The sequence below is a fragment of the Aethina tumida genome, chromosome 5 (genome assembly GCF_024364675.1).
Source record: "Aethina tumida isolate Nest 87 chromosome 5, icAetTumi1.1, whole genome shotgun sequence".
NCBI lineage: Eukaryota > Metazoa > Arthropoda > Insecta > Coleoptera > Nitidulidae > Aethina > Aethina tumida.
In genome coordinates, this window is record NC_065439.1 from 21299010 (window position 1) to 21323049 (window position 24040).

The 24040-nt window shown below is 32.2% G+C and overlaps 2 protein-coding genes across 11 annotated transcripts in view; both read right to left on the reverse strand.

Moving 5' to 3' along the window:
• Positions 1 to 7: 7 nt before the first annotated feature.
• On the reverse strand, positions 8 to 1886 carry LOC109606805 (probable serine/threonine-protein kinase DDB_G0280133). The gene is made up of 3 exons (XM_049967962.1): positions 1875 to 1886; positions 633 to 1809; positions 8 to 582 (listed from the first exon to the last, which is right to left on the reverse strand). Exons 1-3 carry the CDS (start codon positions 1884 to 1886, stop codon positions 143 to 145), a joined length of 1629 nt encoding a protein of 542 aa, XP_049823919.1. The 3' UTR covers positions 8 to 142.
• Positions 1887 to 3687: 1801 nt separating this feature from the next.
• Positions 3688 to 24040, reverse strand: part of LOC109604795 (rho GTPase-activating protein 21-B) — a 222498-nt gene continuing 202145 nt past the window's right edge. For 9 of the 10 annotated variants that reach the window (XM_049967997.1, XM_049968001.1, XM_049968000.1 and 6 more), the window contains 7 exons: positions 8239 to 8475; positions 7186 to 8185; positions 6945 to 7123; positions 6731 to 6887; positions 6280 to 6674; positions 6164 to 6221; positions 3688 to 5398 (listed from right to left, as the gene is read on the reverse strand). In XM_049967997.1, the coding sequence (XP_049823954.1) occupies positions 4500 to 5398; positions 6164 to 6221; positions 6280 to 6674; positions 6731 to 6887; positions 6945 to 7123; positions 7186 to 8185; positions 8239 to 8475 (2925 nt within the window). In that variant the 3' untranslated portion in view covers positions 3688 to 4499. Of the gene's footprint in view, positions 5399 to 5946; positions 6055 to 6163; positions 6222 to 6279; positions 6675 to 6730; positions 6888 to 6944; positions 7124 to 7185; positions 8186 to 8238; positions 8476 to 24040 lie in introns of all 10 variants that reach the window. The other variant, XM_049968002.1, reaches the window with a different exon arrangement.

Here is a 24040-nt window from a genome sequence, read left to right on the forward strand (position 1 = left end):
AATAATGAATTAATGCAACACAATAAATATTTAGAATAAAATATCATGTGTTTATTCCGTTTATACTTAACAATAACTCGTTACAACTACCATTATAAACATGTAAAAAATAATATAAAAACTTAAAAAGGTACTATGTATATTAGTTCATTTTGGCTCTCTCGAATCCGTCGTTGAAACTCCTCGACAGATAGAACTTTTCCTTAACGAACTTTTGCTTGTGCGTTACTGGAATGTGCTGCGACTGTTTTCCTTCAATCACTTCGTACTTGGGTTTGCTGTTAGAATTCGTCGAGTACTTCACCTTTTTGTAATGTTTCTTCGGTTTACCTTTGCCGTTCTTGGATTTTGGACTCTCGTATTTGGTGCTGGTACTGTAACCTTCGCTGTAACTGTAGTTGTCTTTTTTGTCATACTTCCCATTCTTTGGAACTTTTCTGTATGGTTTTTTAGTTTTTGACGTTACGTATTTGGAAGATCCCCTGTTGCTGTCTCTGTCATCACCGTCTTCCTCATCATCGCTTTCGTGCTCCTTATACCTGTCGTGATCCCTCTCTTCATCTTCGTCGAAGGAATATTTTCCTGGTTAAGAGAACATTCAATAATGAGAACAATATACGTTAATTTCTTACCGAACAAACCGTGTAGTTTTTCAGGTCTTTGATATTCCCTGTCGTCCTCTTCTTCCTCAGCTTCACCATCGGCTTCCTCCAAGTTGGCGGATTCCTCCTCCTCGTTGGCTTCACCAGAGTCTTCCTCCTCTTCTCTGAGCTGCTCCTTATCGTCTTCCTCCTCCTCTTCTTCGGCTTGTTCTTCTTTTACTGGGGCGGCAATGGGTGTCGCAACAGGTTGCGTGATTGGCTGCATTTGGTGTCTGGCTGGTGGATGGAATCTTACGTAGGTCATCGGTGGTGGTATGAGTTTTTGTTGGGGTGATCTGTACTGTTGTGGTACGTTGGAGGGAGGGATTTTTTGATATTGTTTATTATGCAAATATGGCGTGCTTTGACCGTGGACGAAGTTTTGATTGGAAACCGAATAAGGTTGTGAATGGACTGGATTATGGTGAGTTTGAGGGTGAGTCTGATAGTTCTGGAAGTTGGTTCTTGGTACTTGTGTCTGGTGATTGTTAACGTTTGCCGTGGGGTGTTGATTTTGTTGTCCGGGTTGATACACGATCTTCCCATTGACATAAAAGTACTTGTTTGGTATGTACTGTTGGTGTTGTACATGGGTGGGTTGTACGTTGTACAAGGGATGGTTTACAACGTGGCCGAAATTTTGGGCATGGTTGACCAAAGTGCTATGATGTACGGGATTTACGGCGGTTTCGGCTGACAAAAACCTGTTGGGTTCTGGAAGTGCAATTTTTTCTGTCTGTACAGTCTTACTTTCTTCGGGACGTTGGAAGAGTTGTTTGACTTGAACGTTGGAAACTGCATTGGTGGGCGTTTGCTCATATTCGTAAAGCACATGCTGGGCAGCAACTTTTGGGGTGTCCTCGAATATATTTTTAACGGCAGGAATTTTTGAATCGCCTTCGAAGACTGTCTTGATGGGAGTTGAAGATTGCGTATAGTACTTATTGGAGTTTTCGTAAAAGTTGTTAAGATGGGGCTCGTTGGATTGATGGTATGTTTGTTGATATGCTGGTTGATTATTGGGGTGGTTTACTTGATATATTGGTGTAAGCTGTTTCAATTCTGCCTGATTTTGGAAATCTGGGATTGTCCGTTTGTTTTTTGTTGTCGCGTCACTGTTATTTTCATTTATTGCAGATACAGTTGTTGTTACAAGCAATATTACTATCTGCAAAAAAAATTCAACCACTGTTCACACACATCACAAATTACAATACAAACGGTTCTACTTACAAACGAATTCATTGTTCATAAAGTGAGTCGGATATTTAAAGTGGAACTGATGCTTAAGTGCACATTGTTTCCTATTTATATAGTGAAGTGATTTCAGAAATTAAGCATTAACCACAACAGATTATCTACAGCAATTTACTTTTTTCACGGCAGTGAAATTTCAATTCATTTGCGTTTAACTTGATATATAGAAATTTGCTCAGTATACTGCTCAACCTAGAAATATAAATATGGTATTTAAACAAGACAAAAATTTTTATTTAAAATTTTATAAAATTTATATTTAAAAAATATTGTTAATATTTTGTTGTGTTATCTTTAATATCTAATACTCTATTTCAAATAATCGAATCTTTCTACCCAAAGTATTTATTACTCAGATCTCGAATAAAAGTATCAAATATTCAAGGGGGCCTCGTTTGCATAGGCAATAGTTAAAGCTTTCTCTATTGAAAGGTATGATGGAACTTTTTGAGTTTTTATTTTGTACTAAAATCCTGAATCACTAAATAAATAAAATGTAATAAAAATTTCGATGTTTGTAACTCTAATAAAAAATATTTAAAACTTAAAAATGTTCTTAAATACAAAAAAAAAAATTGAATTAAAATTAAAAATAAAAAAGACCATTAAATATGGAAAGAGTTACTCGGAAATATTTTTGAAACTAAAGAAAAACATAAATAGTTTACTTTTAATTAGAAATTAATAATGTACAAATGCAAATCATGTACCAATCACGTACTGATCACACACCCATCATGCACTTACACGCGCCGATTACGTGACAATAACGCACCGATCACAAATCTATCACGTAATTTTCCAAAGCTGTACTTTGTGTACATGGTCTGTCAAACCCGAAAAAATGAAAAATTTCTAAAATTAAAGAAAAACCTATAAATAATTTACGTTTTTTTGTTTAAAAAAACTCGTGCTGACTTCACGAAAAATTACTAAAAATAAAAAATGTAATTAATTGCTAAAAATTTTATTAAAAATAATCTATTAATTTGGTTATACTAATTGTCATCTTTTTACCTTATGACCAGTTTTACCTTATGACCGAATTACCTTATGACTTTTTTACCTTATGACCCTTTTTACCTTATGACCGTATGACATTTTTACCTAATGACTTAAAAAAGTAAAAATCTCAAAAAATATAAATAATTACTAAGAAAACTAAAGTTTCTAAAATTCCAAAATCATTAAAATATAAAATATTAAAACATTCTACAATCCAAAGAAGAAATAACAAAATTACCTTATGATCAAATGTCTGAAAAATCGAAAGAGAAGAACTGAAGAAACTAGAAAAAATTGAGGAATTGCAAAGTTTTCAACTGGTGAAAGATTTCAACTGTTGAAGAGCTCCAGCAGTCTTGAAATGTATGTAACTGTTGTTTCGAATTTAATTTTAAATTATTATTGGAATTACAAAAAAACGTAAAAATCACTAAAAATGTAGTTATTAAAATCGCAAAAATATTCTACTAGAAATGTAAAAATTTTCTACAATCCAAAAAAGTTACGAAAAACGTAAAAAATCAATAAAATATAAAAATGTAGATAAAGTGAAGTTTTATAATGGCAATTCAAATTATTATATTTTGTTGTTATTTATAAGTTATTCGATAAAATAATTATCCTAAGAATAAATTCATACTATTTTTTAATAGTACTTTGATAAGTACAATAATATTAATATTCTACTTACCTGATGGCTATAACTTTTTTCAATATATTGCATTTATGTCGTATCATTATTTTTTTAATGCATTAATATTAATATACGGAATAAAAAACTATAAAAGTGCATAAATTGAAAATATATTTACAATTACAAATTACAACAACACAAACATTTTGTTCTTAAAACTATAAAAACAATAACGGGCAAGATACAAACAGCCTAGCATTTAGAATTACATACCATCCTTTCTTTTTTACACCAACTCACAAGCGAAATGAACAATTTTATATACACATTAGCTATCCTCGGTTAGCTAGTTTCAATTAGCTAAACATATATTTTTTGGCACAGTATTTTACTAATACTGTCGAAACTATAAAATGCTGAATTAAAGAAACAATAAAGCGTTAAGGAATTGTATAACTTAATTTTTGTCTTTGAATCAAATAAAATAAAACCTATGTCATTATGTACAAAGCCTAATCTAATCATTTTATCACAAATTTTAATTGCTTCAACCTGGAATTATTTTCGAATCACATACATTTAAAGAAGCGAAACAAATAGAAAAACAATATAAATGCGCACAATTTTTTAATTAAACTTTATGAGAGAAATTACATTTCTGTCTTTTTCAAAGATTAACGAAGTGTTTGTTTCCTTAAAATCTCTAGATTATCTAATAAATCTTTTTTTAAAAAATTGTCAATGTACAAAGAAATTTATTGCACATTTTGATAAATCCATTCAGTCTAATTCAGTTTGATGTTTCATTTGCATGTTTCCGCGGAAACAGTGAAAGGCCACGATTCAAGAATCATTTAGAATTGTACGAGCAACAAAAACGTTGCCAAAAAAATGGAGTTAAAAATTGTATTTGTTACCCTTCCACGTTCAGAAGTTTTAAGGCACAACTACATTTTGTATATTCACACATGAGATTCAAGTGGAACCTTAAAAACGGATTCTGGGAAGCTCTGAGGCCGGGCTCCGATAAAATGCTGTCTTAGGGCCACCACCATATCTTCCGGACCGACCAGGTTTATCTCCAAGCATAGACGCTCCCTTCTTGTGGAACTCAAGTCCGGGGAACTCGTCCGCAAGTTTTTGTCCTTGTTTTCTTTGGGTGAGGTGTCTTCCTGGCTTTTGTTGTCCAGATAGGTGACTTTGTCGGGGTCTTTAGTACCGCCCACCGTGTGCCGCCGCTTTATCGATCTGTCCGGCATTCCGTTTTTCCGCTTTAGTTTGGTGTTCTCTTTGGACCTTCTGCCCGAAGTGGACAGTTCACGCCTTTTGTTGTTATTGCTCTCGGTTTTCTCGTTCTTGGTCAAACTGTCCGAGCGTTTGAGTTTGTCGCCGGTCTTGTTGAGACTTTCAGACCTCTTCAGTTTGATGGTCTGCGGCGAGACCGTCCTCTCGGGCTTGTTCAACGATTCCGAACGACGCAATTTAGAACCGTTTGAATTCAGTTTGTTAGTGTTGGGGGCTAGTGTTAGTTTGTTATGAGTTGATATGTTTCGCTCATTGTCAGGTACGTTGTCCGCGGTCATGGTGTCTTCATCCTTTTCGGCGTCCCTTTTGGACTCCTTGTATTTGATCTCCTTCAGCTTGAAGCCGGTGGGCACGTATTGGGTCTTGTGCAGGCTGGGATTCTTGTACAGATCGTTCGATCCGGGAATGTTTTCCTTGTCTGACTGGGCGCCCTCTTGAGGCGGCTGTTGCTTGTCTGGTGACTCGTCCACGAACGGCAAGTCTTCGCCAGACAGCAGGTTGTGCTTCTGCTTGATTTGATCGTACGCTTTTGTCAAATCTTTCATCAGGTCGGAAACTGCAAAAAATGTCAAGATTTAATATATTTCCAGAAGTAGTGTAAATTGTTGATGACACTTTTAAAAGAAAATGTAATAATTTCTAACCAAATCCCAGTTTTTCTTTTGTTTATATTATTTTAATCTGTTTCTTAAGTAATGGGTATTATTTAAGAATTGTCCTATATTTGAGAAAGTGAAAACATGTTAATATCACACAAAAAGCAAAATAATATCAAAATAACAATATTTGATGAATAAAACTGTATTTAGTTTTAAAATAAAATATGTTATTTTAATTGAATTATTTATCTGAAAAACTGAATATTTCATTTAGTCTTAGTTAGCACAAATGAATACTGTTAAAAAAATCAGAGCATGTTTTAATAGCTGTGCATTTTCACAGAAACATCTAATCCATACACCATGCAGAAATACCACAGAAATTACAATTAAATTATAATTTCTGTGTCACTTCTATGTATGTGGTGGTGCATGGGAGAACCAAGCGTAAGTACGAGCGACTGCATGAAGCGATTCATTAAAACTGCCTGCACAGCCTCTCTACCTCTAATTTAAAGTCTGTTGTACAATTGGCGGGTTCTAGGGGGTCGCTGGGGTGCCATTTGAGGGGGTCGCACCGACCTCCAACCCCTTATAGGAGGCAACGGAGTTCCTAACGGAGTTAAAAAAATAACTGTGTATTTACATCTAATCCGTGACTAATTTAGTCATTCTACTAAAGCCTATTTAGGGGAGTTTTAATTTATAATAATTTAATTTACCTCCGTCCGACTGTTTGTTTAATGATTCCAACGAGCCCGACCGCTGACTTAAGTCACTCTGAAAATAAAACTAGTTTAGTTTATTTTGTACAAGGATTGAATGTTGTATGACTTACCTCCTTCTCGTATTTCACTTTCTTCAAACCACCGTTGGCGTTCAGATCCAGCGAACTGGAGTTGATATTCTCCACTGAACTACCCCTCCGTAGCACGGTCCTATTCCCCCGCCTATCACTAATATCACTGGGGTGATCGGCACCCGATTTGTCCGTCGCATAAGACTGTTTACTTAAACTCAAACTGCCCAGGATTGGGGAGTATTGCACCGGGTACCCGCCCTCCATGGAACCGAGACTGTTGCGGCTGTGATCCGTTGTGTTGGACAGACGAGCGTACACGTTAGAAGCACTATGTGTCTTCATCATTTCAGCGGGTTTGAGGGATAGCCTGGCGTTCTGCTGGTTCACGTTACCGGCTGAAGAGCTCAAGCCTGTGTTTCCACGTCCATCCACTGTAAAATTGATTTATTAACACTGTGTTTCAACAAAAGATTGTAAATGAACTTACCAAAATCGTTTGGTGGCCACCGCGACTTTTGGATGTCCTCTTGGGTTTCTCTGTTGAACTTCTCGAGCCTCCGTTTCAGTTTTTCACTGCTGTTTTCCATTTCGCGCTCAGCGTTGCTGGCGGGTACATAAACTACTTTACTATCTGTGGTTGTACTCTGAAAGATAAAGTGTGTTAATAATATTCCTAAGTCTTCAAACGATAAGTTACTTACTTCCTTGAGATCAGATAATGAGGAGAGCTGGGATGAGAATGACTTAGGACTGGTTGGTGTAGTAACTTCTTCCTTAGACTGTGAGGAGTTAGCCTGTTTAGGTGTTTTCTTAATGCGCTGCGCAGCCGACATCACAAGGGAATGTAGTAGTTTCCTGTCCTTTCCCTCCTTTCCAATAGCTATAAAGAAATAGGTCAATGACTTACAATTACATATAAAATTGACATTCAGTACAACGTACCTTCATACTTATTTATGTTATTTAGCAACAAAGCGTGGTTGCCCTGCTCAATGTATTCGTTCTCCTCAGGTCTCACCAGAGGGGGTATTTGCAGAGGTTCTGGCGGATCATTGTCGGAGAAGAAGTACTCCGCGCCGTTCAACAAGATCTCGACGATCTTACACTGATTGGTCATGTTGTTCACCATGCTCTCCATGTTGTCGCTCTCGCTGCGCACGATGGTGGGACCGAACACAATGGCCAAATTTTTGGCTTCCATTTTGTTGATCTCGCTTTTCTCCACCACTCGACTCAGATGCAACACGATGTGTTTGAGAGTTTCGTAGTTGTGCGGCGGCAGACTTTTCACCAACCTCTTCAGCTCCTTAAGACGTTCGGTCGGGTCCTCGATTTTGGCGGCGTTAATGAAGCAGGGGTACAGCTTCACGGTTATCAAGGAGTCGGGCATTTTTCTGAAGTACGACTTAAGTATGCTGCTGACCACGTTGACGTCGTTCCACTTTTGGTCGTCCATCGGTACGTCTTCGTAGTTCTTGTTGATTTCGTCCGTGAGAGCGGTAATGGAGGCGTTGTTGCCCGGCACTCTGTAAATGCCCACGATTTGCAGTCCTTTCTCTTCCACTATGGAGGTGCACACGTCCACCACTTTGGGGACGAACGGGTTGTTGGTGGAGGGCAAACACTGCTCGATCGGTATGCCGAAGGTGGAAACTTCGGGGGCAGTTGGCGAGCTTGGGCTGGTGCCACCCTGAATCTTCTTGTGCAGCTGTTTGTACATGCGGCCGGCCCAATTTTTGGACTTGGGACTGGTCGTCGGGTCCTGGGTGTGTGATGGTTTGCGGGTCTTGCTGACCGGCGATTGGCCGGTGGGCGAGCGATTTCTGGCCGCGGAATTCTTGCCTTTGCCCAACTGGGGTGATAAGTGGCTGCCTTGCACCTGAATGGTGGTGGAGGCTGGTATGGTTTGCGGCACCGCCTGTTGCGTACTGTTAAGGTGGTCCTAGAATGAACTTTATTAGTACTCGGGTGAGAATTAAAGTTGTCTACTTGTACTTGTCTGGCTTCTGCTTCGGTGGTGGTTGCTACCTGCTCCTGGAGCACCTTGACCCACTCGCCCAGGGTGAGGTCGTCGGTCTGCAGAAGGAACTCCGACCTGCAGGGCTTCACGGAGGAGACGCGCAACACGTTCTTCCTCTTCGTGTAGTCTTCGGCGACGCGCACCACGCTCGTCCTCATGTCGACGCCGTCCGCCAGAGAATGGTCCACCACGTCCGTGCTTCCGACTGGACTCTAAAAAAACAAATAACACACACGTGTCGTTATTCGTGCGTCAGTAGGAGAGTTTTGTGTTCGGATGTAAAGACCGATCATCGAGTGCCTGGATCGCACAACGACGAGATGTGAATGTTAATCAGTCATTGACGATTCCCATTTACAACAGGTAGAAAATTGCGTAACATCCATCGCGTCGTATGCCAAACGGCGACGCGCAAAACGCAACATTTATTCTAGAGATGCAATTACAGCCAAGGCCGTTGGCCCATCGCGTTTTGCGTGCGGGTGATGTTGCACATTCTTCCACCGTAATATTCACCATGCCACCACTCGAGATGGGACAGATCCATCTCGGTGTGTTCGCATCGAGTGGATATTGACAGCGATAAAAATACGGTTTTTTACATTGCAGTCGCCGCACTCTCGCGCCACCGGTCTATATTTAGAGCGAACCAGTTGCTAAAGCAAACACGACAACAAAACCGCCAATAGAAATAGTATTGAATATTAATGAGCCGGAGATCATTTGCGCCCGCGGTGGTTCAGCCAAAGACCGATGTTGAACGGATGTGTCTGAGTTGTGGAAAAAATTGCTAAATTACCTCCAGCTAATTCTGTACACCGGGAATCGTACCACATAAAACTGATTAAAGAAATGAAGTTGCATGAAATTATCGATGGTTGTTTAAGTAAGCAAATAATCGGTTTGATCACCTTTCACGATCGCAGATTCCATGATAACAATATTTGACGGACCGACGGATTACAATAAAACTATCTATACAGGGGGATTCACCTAACTTATTTATTAGTTTAAGGAGAGCGGAAAAAAATGTTGATTTCAAATTCTTATAGCAATAATGACTTGATGTTAACTGTTTTTCTATTTTATTTTATACAAAATTTCATTTTCAATTTTGCCGAGGGTGTGATGTGCCATCTGATGTCTGAAATTATTTTGCTGACGTTGGAATTAATGTTATGACCTGGCCAACTTGCAGTCCAGGTCTTAACCCAATAGAACTAGCTGGGACATTCTTGGGAGACGTTTAACTGTCTGTCCGAATAACTTAGAAGACTCAAAATTTGGAAGAATTTGGATCAAAATGAAATTCGAGTCTAGATTTTGAGTATGAACAGAAGATGCGAGACTGTCATTCGTAATAGAAGTGGAAACACCCCAATTTTTATTTTTTATAAACAATATTTTTTAAGGTTTTTTGTAACAATTATAAATAAAAACTTATTTTTAAATAAATGTACAAAGAGTGTGGTGTTCCATTGAAAATACCAAAGTTATCCATATTTTAAAATGCATAAAATAAAACGTAAATAACGAATATCCTGTGTAAAATTTGAGAGTACTTTAATGGTTGCTTATACGATGTGCCAAAAATAAATGTTCCAGCTTCAAAGATTCAAAATTTAGGAGAATTTGGATCAAAATGAAATTCGAACCTAGATTGAGTATGAACAGAAGATGTGAGACTGTCATTCGTAACAGAAGTGGAAACACCCCATGTTAAGTTAAAATTTTTATTTTTTATAAACAATATTTTTTAAGGTTTTTTGTAACAATTATAAATAAAAACTTATTTTTAAATAAATGTACAAAGAGTGTGGTGTTCCATTGAAAATACCAAAGTTATCCATATTTTAAGATGCATAAAATAAAACGTAAATAACGAATATCCTGTGTAAAATTTGAGAGTACTATAATGGTTGCTTATACGATGTGCTAAAAATAAATGTTCCAGCTTCAAAGACTCAAAATTTAGGAGAATTTGGATCAAAATGAAATTCGAACCTAGATTGAGTATGAACAGAAGATGTGAGACTGTCATTCGTAACAGAAGTGGAAACACCCCATGTTAAGTTAAAATTTTTATTTTTTATAAACAATATTTTTTATGGTTTTTGTAACAATTATAAATAAAAACTTATTTTTAAATAAATGCACAAAGAGTGTGGTGTTCCATTGAAAATACCAAAGTTATCCATATTTTAAGATGCATAAAATAAAACGTAAATAACGAATATCCTGTGTAAAATTTGAGAGTACTATAATGGTTGCTTATACGATGTGCTAAAAATAAATGTTCCAGCTTCAAAGACTCAAAATTTAGGAGAATTTGGATCAAAATGAAATTCGAACCTAGATTGAGTATGAACAGAAGATGTGAGACTGTCATTCGTAACAGAAGTGGAAACACCCCATGTTAAGTTAAAATTTTTATTTTTTATAAACAATATTTTTTATGGTTTTTGTAACAATTATAAATAAAAACTTATTTTTAAATAAATGCACAAAGAGTGTGGTGTTCCATTGAAAATACCAAAGTTATCCATATTTTAAGATGCATAAAATAAAACGTAAATAACGAATATCCTGTGTAAAATTTGAGAGTACTATAATGGTTGCTTATACGATGTGCTAAAAATAAATGTTCCAGCTTCAAAGACTCAAAATTTAGGAGAATTTGGATCAAAATGAAATTCGAAGCTAGATTGAGTATGAACAGAAGATGTGAGACTGTCATTCGTAACAGAAGTGGAAACACCCCATGTTAAGTTAAAATTTTTATTTTTTATAAACAATATTTTTTATGGTTTTTGTAACAATTATAAATAAAAACTTATTTTTAAATAAATGCACAAAGAGTGTGGTGTTCCATTGAAAATACCAAAGTTATCCATATTTTAAGATGCATAAAATAAAACGTAAATAACGAATATCCTGTGTAAAATTTGAGAGTACTATAATGGTTGCTTATACGATGTGCTAAAAATAAATGTTCCAGCTTCAAAGACTCAAAATTTAGGAGAATTTGGATCAAAATGAAATTCGAAGCTAGATTGAGTATGAACAGAAGATGTGAGACTGTCATTCGTAACAGAAGTGGAAACACCCCATGTTAAGTTAAAATTTTTATTTTTTATAAACAATATTTTTTATGGTTTTTGTAACAATTATAAATAAAAACTTATTTTTAAATAAATGCACAAAGAGTGTGGTGTTCTATTGAAAATACCAAAGTTATCCATATTTTAAGATGCATAAAATAAAACGTAAATAATGAACATCCTGTGTAAAATTTGAGAGTACTATAATGGTTCCTTATACGATGTGCCAAAAATAAAGGTCCCAGCTTCAAAATTGGTGGCTTTACAGACATTTTAGTTATACCATCTGGTGAAAATTTTTGGAAAAAAAAAATAATAAATCAAACACTATTAGATTTAGGTATATGACATGGTTAGTCATTTTATTTACAGTACACGTAGAATTTTAAAAATTATCATTTACTTTCTAAACTCGTGACATTTTTCGCCCGATTACATCTTCCTCGTTCGTGTCCACCTTTGATTTCCAACTGCATCGGTAATTTTTCACAATGGGAAACCATCGGAGTGTAAAACGTATCGTTTACCGCACACTAAACAATATTTCGCTACGTCTTGTCCTGCCTACGATTTTTTATCTTTCCACTACGGTGACAACACGAAAGTTCGAATAAATCTGCCCCGCATTGTGTTGTTGTTGCCAACACTCACTTTTCAGTGATTCTAATGACATCACACTCGTAAACAAAGCTGCTATTTCATAAATTAACAGGCACCAAGTTTCAGGGATACTGAAAAAATTAACAATAAATCCCCGTTTAATCGTTCCATTCTCATTGATGTTCGAGATATATTCGTCACTTGGACTAAATAGACAGGTTACATTAAAATGCATCGACAGGTGTTCCGTTCGAGCAAATTAATATCACTGAACCTTGATTGTTCGAGGCAATATTGTTTAAACCGTTTGCGAAATCCTACGGCGACACATCCTCGTGGTCACGCCAATTAATTAATTATTTTAACAAAGTAGGAAACTCTCCCGGGTTGGCAAACGTGCACATTTTTGCGTTTGCGTAACCGTTGCGTTGTTTCACGGACTCGTTGCCCCGTTAAGTCACAAAAAAAACGAAAGGAATCCATTGTTTTATGTAACCAATAATTAGAATAACAATCTAATTGTCGGCCACGGTGGATTTCCCGATAAAATCCGTCGGTGCTTCCGCCCACCTCGCCTACCTTAAGCTTCCTCAGCTTGAAGAGCAGCTTCAGTAACGTGAAGAGAAGGTCGGAAAACATGGTCGTGGTCCACGTGCGGCACACTTGGCACCGACACGCACATTAAAATTAAAACGGTTAAATCGATCGCGGACAACGCAATTGAGAAAATCGATAAGAAAATCGCGGAAGACACCTAAAACTGTTTTTATTCGTTTTCGTATTCAGTTACGAATCGTATTTATAAATGATAGTTTTATTATTGCACCGACGCCCCGAATCACAATATGGTGCCCGGACGACATTGAAAAAACTCGTAAAACAAAAAGAAAATATCAGTTTTAAGTGTTTACTACCGGACATTAAAAACTGATTTGCGTATGCATATTAAGTGTGCATCATTAAAGACGTATTAGCTTACACATTAGACCACATTCAATTTCAATCTGGCAGCCGGTAAAAAATACCGTGTATGTAAAACAGTGACGGCGACAGCAAAACGCAATTAATAACTAATTAACTCGTCACAACTAAGAAAAGTTAAAACTGTATTTGCATAATTAATAATTAACGATTACCGGGAATTTTCAATTCGATCATGAGCTTTCACAAAGCAGTAAACAATGGCACAGAGATAATTAACTGAACCATTTTAAAGCCGATCCAGAAAATTGCACATGCCGGTTAGTCTGCATAAATCAAAAAAAAAAAATACTTTCATCAGATACCATTCGGCGAATTTCACTCGACTCCAAAAGCGCGAAAGTCCATTCTTCACGTTGCATAATTTTATGTTGATATTTGTTCGCGTGGAACCGAAAATGCTGCGGTGTTTAAATGAATTGTTTATGGGTATTTTTGGGTGGTCCGACGTTTGGCTATGCCAGTAGATCGTTGTGTATGGTATTGTTTTCTAATTAATCGCCACTTCCTTCGGACAATTGTTTACAAGTGTTAATTTAATTGGGCCGAAACAGTTGTTGAACGAGACCAACGTTTTAATAATCAATTTTAAAACAGAACACTTCTCTGATTATAGAGGGTTCAAACCAGATAGAGAAATTAGTCACTAAAGTGTTCAAAGTTTTACAATATATTATCTCTAACAAAGATATGACGATATTTTGGTAAATTTCGAAATAATTCATATTGTTGTTAACAAAAAAAGAGGGTGTAATTAATAAATTATTTTATTTATTTTTATAAACTAAATACTAATTCCAAAAGTGTATATAGTGTAAGATATTTACCTCAAATATAAATATCTCTTTACAATTTCGAAATAGTATGACCAATTTTTTTATTTCAAATTGAAATTATAATTAAACTTGCCATTAAAACGTAGAAAAGAAGTTGAATTTTTCAAAAACATATAATTTATTATTTATTATATTACCTCAAACTAAGATACGATGATATTAAGACAAATTTCAAGACAATTAGTAAGTAAAAAAGCACTTGTGAAAAAGGCAGTTTTCGTAAATAATTCAGAATCGGGACACGACATATACATACTGACGAAACAGCGTTTCAAATCGGCCGAAATCGCCTTAATTATCCGTGGTGTTACAATTTTTTTATAGGAATGTGTTCACACACAAGTGGTTCAAGTTAAATTATCTCGAATCGTCAGGCAATATATTTTGATTTGAGCACATAATACGAGGGGATTAAGTGCTTGTTAACATCGCACCGACAAAGGGGCCGTGCGTCGTTTTACAACAATTTAAGAGGCCATAAATTCAAATATCAAAGTCGCGCATAACTTAATCGCGGACTCCTCCACTTTATAAGCTCGTCGCGTCCATGTTTTCTTCGACGACGAACGACAACGCCAATTAAGCCGGGACGTTTGGTAACATTAATTAGATTTTTTTTATATTCGTTGTGCGGTGATGCAACTGTAACTGTTTTGAATATTTCGATGGTGTCATTTGCGACCGATTTGGGAGCCACTAAATATAGATAATGCGATAGGTTGGTGGGTGAATCTAAATTAATTTAATGAGTCAATAAAATATTTCGATAAATAATTCATAAATTCAAATTTAAATAATAAATATTTTTTCTTTTATTTTAGTTTTATATTTAGATTTTATTTTATATTTATTTAATTATTAAAAAAATTAATATTAATAAACTTAAAAAATTAAAAGAAAAAAGTTGTTAATATATAACTATTAATTTAACTTAATATTATACTTTCTTGTTGTAATAAAAAATTATATTTAAATATTTAAATTAAAATTGAAGACGTGATAAATTATTTCCTCAAAAATAAAAATATAAAATATTTTAAAAATATCAATAAAAACAAGAATTTACTGACTTAAATAAAACTTGTTGTGTATGAACGAGGAATCCTAATAATTAATAAAAGCATTCAATATTTTAAAATTTTATTAAATTAATTATTTTTCGCAGAAAATGAAGATTAAGAATATTTATTAATTTACTTTAACAAGCAATCCCAGTAATTAAAAGATTTTATATTGAATATTCAAAATTCTAAAATATACATTTTTATCTTAAGTTAAAAAATCAGTATAATTGTACATTAAATTAAAATAGGAGATATATTTTCATCAAAAAATGTACAATATTTGTAAAAATATTAATAAAAATGAGAATTTTTATTAATTTAAAGTACGTGAAAGGAAAGAATCCTAATAATTAATAAAAAAATTCAATATTTAAAAATTTTATTAAAATATTAAAGATAGACTAGAACAGGAGGCGTAATAAATTATTTTTCGCAGAAAATGAAAATTAAGAATATTTATTAATTTACTTTAACAAGGAATCCCAGTAATTAAAAGATTTTTATATTTATATTTGAATATTCAAAATTGTAAAATATACATTTGTATCTTAAATTAAAAAATCAGTACAATTGTACATTAACTTAATTTTATTATAAAAAATGATATTAATTAATTGAAAATTTAAAATTAGACTAAATTAGAAGATTTATTTTCATCAAAAATGTAAAATATTTGTAAAAATATTAATAAAAATAAGAATTTTTATTAATTTAAAGTATGTGTTTTGACAAGGAATCCTACTAATTAGAAGAAAAAAATAATTAAGAAAATTTTTGTGATTTTATAAATTATATTTGAATATACAAAATTTTAAAATTTACATTTTTATTTTAGAATTCTAATCAAAATCAGTATAACTGTATATTAGATTAATTTTATTAAAAAAAAGATATTAATAATTGAGATCTCATTTTTTGTTAAATGAATTTTAAATTATATATTAAAATTTTTAAATTAGATTAAAATAGGAGACAAAATAAATTATTTTTCTCAAAAATATGTAAAATATTTCATTTTTATCAATTTAAATTAATGTTTCGAAAATAAAAGACAAAAAAAAATTAACAAAATTTTTTTGATTTTGTTATGTAAAATATTATTAAAAATAAGGATTTTTATTAATTTAATTAAAACTTGTGGTATTTTGATTAGAAATTGCATTAGTAGAAAGTAAATTAAATAAGAATAATTTCTTAATTCTATATTCTATAATTGTATAATTACAATTGTTATTAACAATGGAACATACATATACTCATTTAGATATTAAAAGAATTTTAAATTGTTTTGAAATTTAGGTAAACAAGATAAAATATATTTCCTTACATAAATTATGTTTTTAGTTATTAAAGATATAATTGTTGTCTTTATCTCTTTTGCTTACTGTTATTAAACCATAATCCCTGATGAACATTTTAGTACGAGAAGTAAACTTTTTACATTGCTTATATTCAAAATTGAGTATATATCTAATTATATGATTAAGAAAAGTTTATCTCATAAATTAGAAAAACAACTAATATTAATTAATTAAAAGAATAGAAATTTATTTTTAATGATTATAATATTGTAGTCTTAATTTAAAATTTCTCTAAAATATTTTTTGTGACATTCAAATAATTGTAATTGTATAATTAGGGATTTTCATTCTAATAAGCATTATTTGTAAATGTAATTTTAGAAATAAAATAAATAAACGAGTATATTCAACAATTTTCATATAATTGAATACTGTTTTACAACCTTGATAGGCCTGATATTTATGGTAGTATTGTACACACATAAGTAATCGAAGACATTTAAAACTAGTGTCAACTTTATCATCACAACGTAATATTTGCTTTAGCATACAAATATGGAAACAGCAATGAATTGAGTTAGTATATAAATATTATTACACAGATTTTATAATTTGCTTGTTTGAAGTTCAAATAAGTGTTGTGCAAAAGAAAATCATATTTTACACAACATCCAGAGGAACCCCATCTCCTCAACCTTATCATCACATCGTAATATTTGCTTTAGTTTACAAATATGGAAACAACAATCAATTGAGTTAGTATATAAATATTATTACACAGATTTTATAATTTGCTTGTTTGAAGTTCAAATAAGTGTTGTGCAAAGGAAAATCAAATTTTACCCAAGATCCAGTGGAACCCCATCTCCTCAACCGTCTGTGGAAGAAGCCCTGCGCCGAAAAGTGCAAATTGATGTGCAACGGGATGCAGGACACGGTCCCGGTGCGGTTCCTCTCGCTAAGAATTTGAGGCTCAAACATATTTACGGAGGAATACATGATGGGCACTGAACGCACAAAATCGCACTCGCACTACTCAACAACCATTATATTACGTTCCGGAACGCGAAAGCCGGACGGGACCGCCGTCCGCTCTGTGTGCCGCCGCCGCCGCTCCGATCAACAAGTCAAAGTGCACGAAATACGCGACGCAGCAAATCGTCGCACGTGGTGGCGCATTGCCGTTTATTAATTGTTATTGTTGTTATTTTTTTTTCCGGATACAATTTGGATGCGGGCAACAGCAGCAACGCGGTCGTTCGTCGTCGAGGTACCGGGCCGGCTTTTCAGTGTTGCATGTCGCGCAGTCGTTCACCGTGGAGCGGACCTTTTGCCACTGAGCGGAGGCGCGTGGTCGTGGCGACAGGCGACGGGCCCCTGCCCCGTTTTTCCCCCCACGAGACGAACGCGGTGCGGGCGAAAAACACAATAGCCGTGCGATTCTCTCGGCCACTACGTTTTCCTGGTGCTAATTTTGCCGTTTGCGGGACGCAGATTTACGACGCTAACAACCTACCCCAATAAAGTATCGATTGAAATTTTCGTAAATCTAAAATTGGTTTTCGGAAAGGGCTTAAAGCTCTGTTGAAATTGATAAAAACAAAAATATCCACGAAATTTTGAGACGATAATTATTAAATTAAAAATTAATTTCTTAATAAGTATATTATTTTAATTAATTATATAAATATAATAAAATTATAAATTTTATAAATTATATTGGAATATATATTTAATTTATTTTAATTAACAGAGTTGACAATTCTTAATGGAAAAAAAAGCAATAAAATTTTTGTATTTTAATTTTATCAAAAAATTAAATTACGTAATAAATTATTTTTCCTAAAAAATATTAAATATTCCTAAAAATGTTAATAATCAAAATAATTTTATTAATTTTATTTTAACTAATACTGTTTGATGAAACTATACATTAAATGAATAAACATTATTATTGAAAAATTATATTAATTAATTAGGACTATTTCTTCCTATTCTTAGTAGTTAAGGAAAAAAAATAATTCAAATATATATATATATATATATATATATATATATATATAGAGAGAGAGAAATATTAAATTAAGACCACAATATTATGATCATTAAAAATAAATTTCTATTCTTTTAACTAAAGAGATTAAAATATTAGTTGTTTTTCTAATTTATGAGATAAACTTTTGTTAATCATAAAATTAGATATGTACTCAACTTTAGAGTAATTTAAAAAGTTTACTTTTCGTACTAAAATGTTTATAAGGGATTATGACTTAATAACTAAAACATAATTTATGTAAGTAAATATATTTTATCCTGTTTACCTAAATTTCAAAACAAATATTTAAAATTTTAAAGATATATTATCTCAGGAATTGAATTGATTTTTATAGTAACTTTTTGGGATACTATTTAAAGTATTTTAAGTATAAATTAATTTAGTAAAAATTCTTTTAATATCTTAGACTATAGATTCCATTGTTAATATTAATTATATATGTTCCATTGTTAATATTAATTATATAATTTCTTATTTAATTTACTTTCCATTATTGCGATTTCTAATCAAAATACCACAAGATTTAATTAAATTAATAAAACTCATTATTTTTAATAATATTTTACATAATAAAATCACAAAAATTTTGTTAATTTTTTTTCTGTTTTATTTTCAAAACATTAATTTAAATTGATAAAAATTCTTATTTTAATTGATAAATTTTCAAATATTTTACATTTTTTCGAGAAAAATAATTTATTTTGTCTCCTATTTTAGTCTAATTTAAAAATTTTAATATAAATTTAAAATTCATTTTTTTAACAAAAAATATACAAATATACTTATTTTGATTAGAATTCTAAAATAGAAATGAATATTTTAAAATTTTGGATAATTTATAAAATCACAAAAATTTTCTTAATTATTTTTTTTTTCTAATTAGTAGGATTCTTTGTCAAAACACATACTTTAAATTAATAAAAATTCTTATTTTTATTAATATTTTTACAAATATTAAGTACATTTTTTGATGAAAATAAATCTCCTATTTTAGTCTAATTCTTAATTTTCAATTAATTAATATCATTTTTTATAATAAAATTAATTTAATGTACAATTATACTGATTTTTTTAACTTAAGATATAAATGTATATTTTAGAATTTTGAATATTCGAATATAAATATATAAAATGGGATTCCTTGTTAATGTAAATTAATAAATATTCTGAATTTTCATTTTCTGCGAAAAATAATTTATTACGTCTCCTGATTTAGTCTAATTTTAATATTTTAATAAAATTTTAAAATTTTAGAATATTGATTTTTTTATTAATTATTAGGATTCCTAGTTCACACACTACAAGTTTATTTTAAGTCAATAAATTCTTGTTTTTATATTTTTATTTTTGAGAGAAATAATTTATCACGTCTTTAATTTTAATTTAAATATTTTATTACAACAAGAAAGTATAATATTAATAAAATTTTTGAATATATTAATTAATTAATATTTCTTTAAAAATATGAAATATTTTTAAAAATAGTAATGTATTAAGAATTATTATTAATTTTATTTTAATACCGTTATTAACTATTTTTTTGATGAAATTTCACTGTAGTTAATGGAAAAAATACTTTTAAACGACAAATATTTAAAAAACTCATTTATAAAAAAATTGATTTTTAAATTTTCCAATTAGGAAATAATAAATTAATATAATAATTAATAAATATTGTATTTTAAAATTCAAAAAATAAATAAATGGAAATTAAAATTCTTCTTAATAGTAAATAGAATTTTAAAGTAGCTACTTAGTAAATATTAACGTGTATTTAATTTTATGATAAAAAGATCTTTATGTCTTCTAGGTACTAGACAACAATACGGTAAGTAAATATTGACGTCGTAAATTAAAAACTGCAATTGTGAATATTTTAAATACTCATTTATTTTTTAAATTAAATTTTAATACAATAATTAATATTAAACCACTCAATAAGCATTAATTAAGTTAGGTAGACAATTAATTAATTACAAAATGCGCAATAATTAGCTAAAAGTAAACGTCATTCGAGTTATGTACTCAATCCGACTGCATATTATCCTACTTCCGAAACTGGAACTCAGTCAACGAAAGTGCATCGTCAAGAAGCATTTTCGTTTTTCATGTCTTAATTTCTGTAATTAGCGAAACGCTCGTAAAAGCGTTTTCCTTTTTTTTAATTAACAATTATAACAGGCAAACACGTCGCAAATTACCGGCGCGTTGTTTGTTTATATCCTATTGCGAGAGTAATGAATTTCCAAGACAACAAGGTTGTACACGGGACACATCCTTTTGTCGACACAATCGATCGCTGCAACAGCGTGTTTTCCAAATACTTCCGAAATTTCCAAACGTCGACCCTCAACGCAGGGTGTTGTGCTGTTGTTAGATTTTACCTGTTCACAACTAAATTGTGGGTTTGTAATTCGTTTTAAAAACATCCTAATCACTTATTCGTATTTGCTCGCATCATTTTTCATGCGACCCGATACGGCATATTAAACACGTCGAGATGATCTCGCTCATTGTTGCTAATAAAACCGACGTTCACTTTCTATTTAATTGACTGCACTCTTGTTTATTTACATCATCTCGCAACAATACATCTGATAAATAACGATCGGAAAAACGCAAAGGCAATCAATTTTTACTTCCTGTTCAAGTACCGAGATAGACTCCCAGTGGGTTGGATGTAATCTTGTCGAGCGAAGCACGAGCATCTTTGTATCTTTGTTCGTAATTAGTTACCGTTTCCGGAACTGTCACAATAAATAGGTAACAGTGACCCCACGATTAAAAACGTCGACCTTAAACGTTAATTGCAAAATTTTGACACTAGAAACTGTTCCAAATAAGATGGTTTCGTTATTAATTAAGTAATTGGGCAAGGTTCTAATGTTAATGAATGCGTTAATCATCGGTTGTTGTTGTTTGTTTTATATTTTGTTGCGGGTTTTGAATACAACCGGCTCGTATGGTTTTACACTTTGCACCTTGCGTCACAAACACCATTGTTTTGGTAAAAAGTGTGTCAGACTTTCGGTTTTGGCGCCTTACCAGTCCAAAGGAAAAGAAGTTCCATCAAAACCAACACCAGTAGTACATATTAATACAGTAAAATAATGCCATAATCTTCTTCGTCAATTTTTAGAATATTGCAGCAGATACAGAATTAGACACTACTAAAATTTAGTCAGAAATAACTGTACAAGTCCAAAGGGAAAGAGAATATGTTTCATTAAAATCATTAATATATATAAATGCAGTAGAAGAATGTTTCTTTTCTTCATTACTTTCTTAGAATATTACAGTAGCTGCAGAATCATAAACTACAAAAACATAGCCAGAAATAACTATAGGAGTCCAAATAAAAAGAGAAAGTTTCATCAAAATAATCAATATGTATAAATGCAGTAGAAGAGTGTCACTTCTCTTCATTACTTTCTTAGAATATTACAGCAGCTGCAGAATCAGAAACTACAAAAACATAGCCAGAAATAACCATAGCAGTCCAAATAAAAAAAGGAAGTTTCATCAAAATAATCAATATGTATAAATGCAGTAGAAGAGTGTCTCTTCTCTTCATTACTTTCTTAGAATATTACAGCAGCTGCAGAATCAGAAACAACAAAAACATAGCAAGTTATAACTATAGGAGTCCAAAGAAAAAGAATAAGTTTCATCAAAATAATCAATATGTATAAATGCAGTAGAAGAGTGACTCTTCTCTTCATTACTTTCTTAGAATATTACAGCAGCTGCAGAATCAGAAACTACAAAAACATAGCCAGAAATAACTATAGGAGACCAAATAAAAAGAAGTGTCATCAAAATAATCAATATGTATAAATGCAATAGAAGAGTGTGTCTTCTCTTCATTACTTTCTTAGAATATTACAGCAGCTACAGAATCAGAAACTCCAAAGCATAGACAGAAATAACTATAGGAGTCCAAATAAAAAGAGGAAGTTTCATCAAAATAATCAATATGTATAAATGCAGTAGAAGAGTGTCTCTTAATTTCATTACTTTCTTAAAATATTATAGCAGCTGCAGAATCAGAACTTCAAAGCATAGCCAGAAATAACTATAGGAGTCCAAATAAAAAGAGGAAGTTTCATCAAAATAATCAATATGTATAAATGCAGTGGAAGAGTTTCTGTTCTCTTCATTACTCTCTTAGATTATTACAGCAGCTGCAGAATCAGAAACTACAAAAACATAGCCAGAAATATCTATAGAAGTCCAAATAAAAAGAGGAAGTTTCATCAAAATAATCAATATGTATAAATGCAGTAGAAGAGTGTCTCTTCTCTTCATTACTTTCTTAGAATATTACAGCAGCTGCAGAATAAGAAACTACAAAAACGTACCCAGAGATAACTATAGGAGTCCAAATAAAAAGAAAAAGTTTCATCAAAATAATCAATATGTATAAATGCAGTAGAAGAGTGTAGCCAGAAATAACTATAGGAGTCCAAATAAAAAGAGGAAGTTTCATCAAAATAATCAATATGTATAAATGCAGTAGAAGAGTGTCACTTCTCTTCATTACTTTCTTAGAATATTACAGCAGCTGCAGAATCAGAAACTACAAAAACATAGCCAGAAATAACTATAGAAGTCCAAATAAAAAGAGGAAGTTTCATCAAAATAATCAATATGTATAAATGCAGTAGAAGAGTGTCTCTTCTCTTCATTACTTTCTTAGAATATTACAGCAGCTGCAGAATAAGAAACTACAAAAACGTACCCAGAGATAACTATAGGAGTCCAAATAAAAAGAAAAAGTTTCATCAAAATAATCAATATGTATAAATGCAGTAGAAGAGTGTCTCTTCTCTTCATTACTTTCTTAGAATATTACAGCAGCTGCAGAATCAGAAACTATAAAAACATAGCCAGAAATAACTATAGGAGTCCAAATAAAAAGAAGAAGTTTCACCAAAAAAATCAATATGTATAAATGCAGTAGAAGAGTGTCTCTTCTCTTCATTACTTTCTTAGAATATTACAGCAGCTACAGAATCAGTAACTAGAAAAACATAGCCAGAAATAACTATAGGAGTCCAAATAAAAAGAAGAAGTTTCATCAAAATAATCAATATGTATAAATGCAGTAGAAGAGTGTCTCTTCTCTTCATTACTTTTTTAGAATATTACAGCAGCTGCAGAATCAAAAACTACAAAAACATAGCCGGAAATAACTATAGGAGTCCAAATAAAAAAATGAAGTTCCATCAAAATAATCAATATGTATGTATGTCTCTTAATTTCATTACTTTCTTAAAATGTTATAGCAGCTGCAGAATCAGAAATTACAAAAACATATCCAGAAATAACTGTAGGAGTCCAAATAAAAAGAAGAACACATGTTTCATCAAAATAATCGATATGCATAAATGCAATAGAAAAGTATCTCTTAATTTCATTACTTTCTTAAAATATAAAAGCAGCTGCTGAATCAGAAACTACAAAAACTGTTAGAAATACTGTACAAGTCCAAAGGGAAAGAAGAAAACAAGTTTCAGCAAAATTATCAATATATATAAGTGCAGTAGAAGAATATCTATTGAATTCATAACTTTCTTATAATATACATCAGCTGCAAATCGAGAGAAAACAAGTTTAATCCAGTAGAAGAATGTCTCTTCCCTTTATTAAATTCTAAGAAAGCGGGGATAAAATGGAAGCGCCAAAAACTTATCCAGAAACAACGTGATTGGTGGTGGCGAAAAAAAAAGCGGTGAGAAGACGCCCAACTAATTACCCCGAAAAAAGTGAAGGTTTTCACGTTATTGAAACGCCACGGACGAGAACCGGCGGCGGGGTCGCGAAACTGGCCCGCCA

Bases quoted from the DNA above. Each gene is read 5' to 3' on its own strand.
- LOC109606805 (XM_049967962.1), bottom strand. The intron at 583-632 runs GTAAGAAATTAA...TCTCTTAACCAG, and splicing joins AAAACTACACGGTTTGTTCG to GAAAATATTCCTTCGACGAA.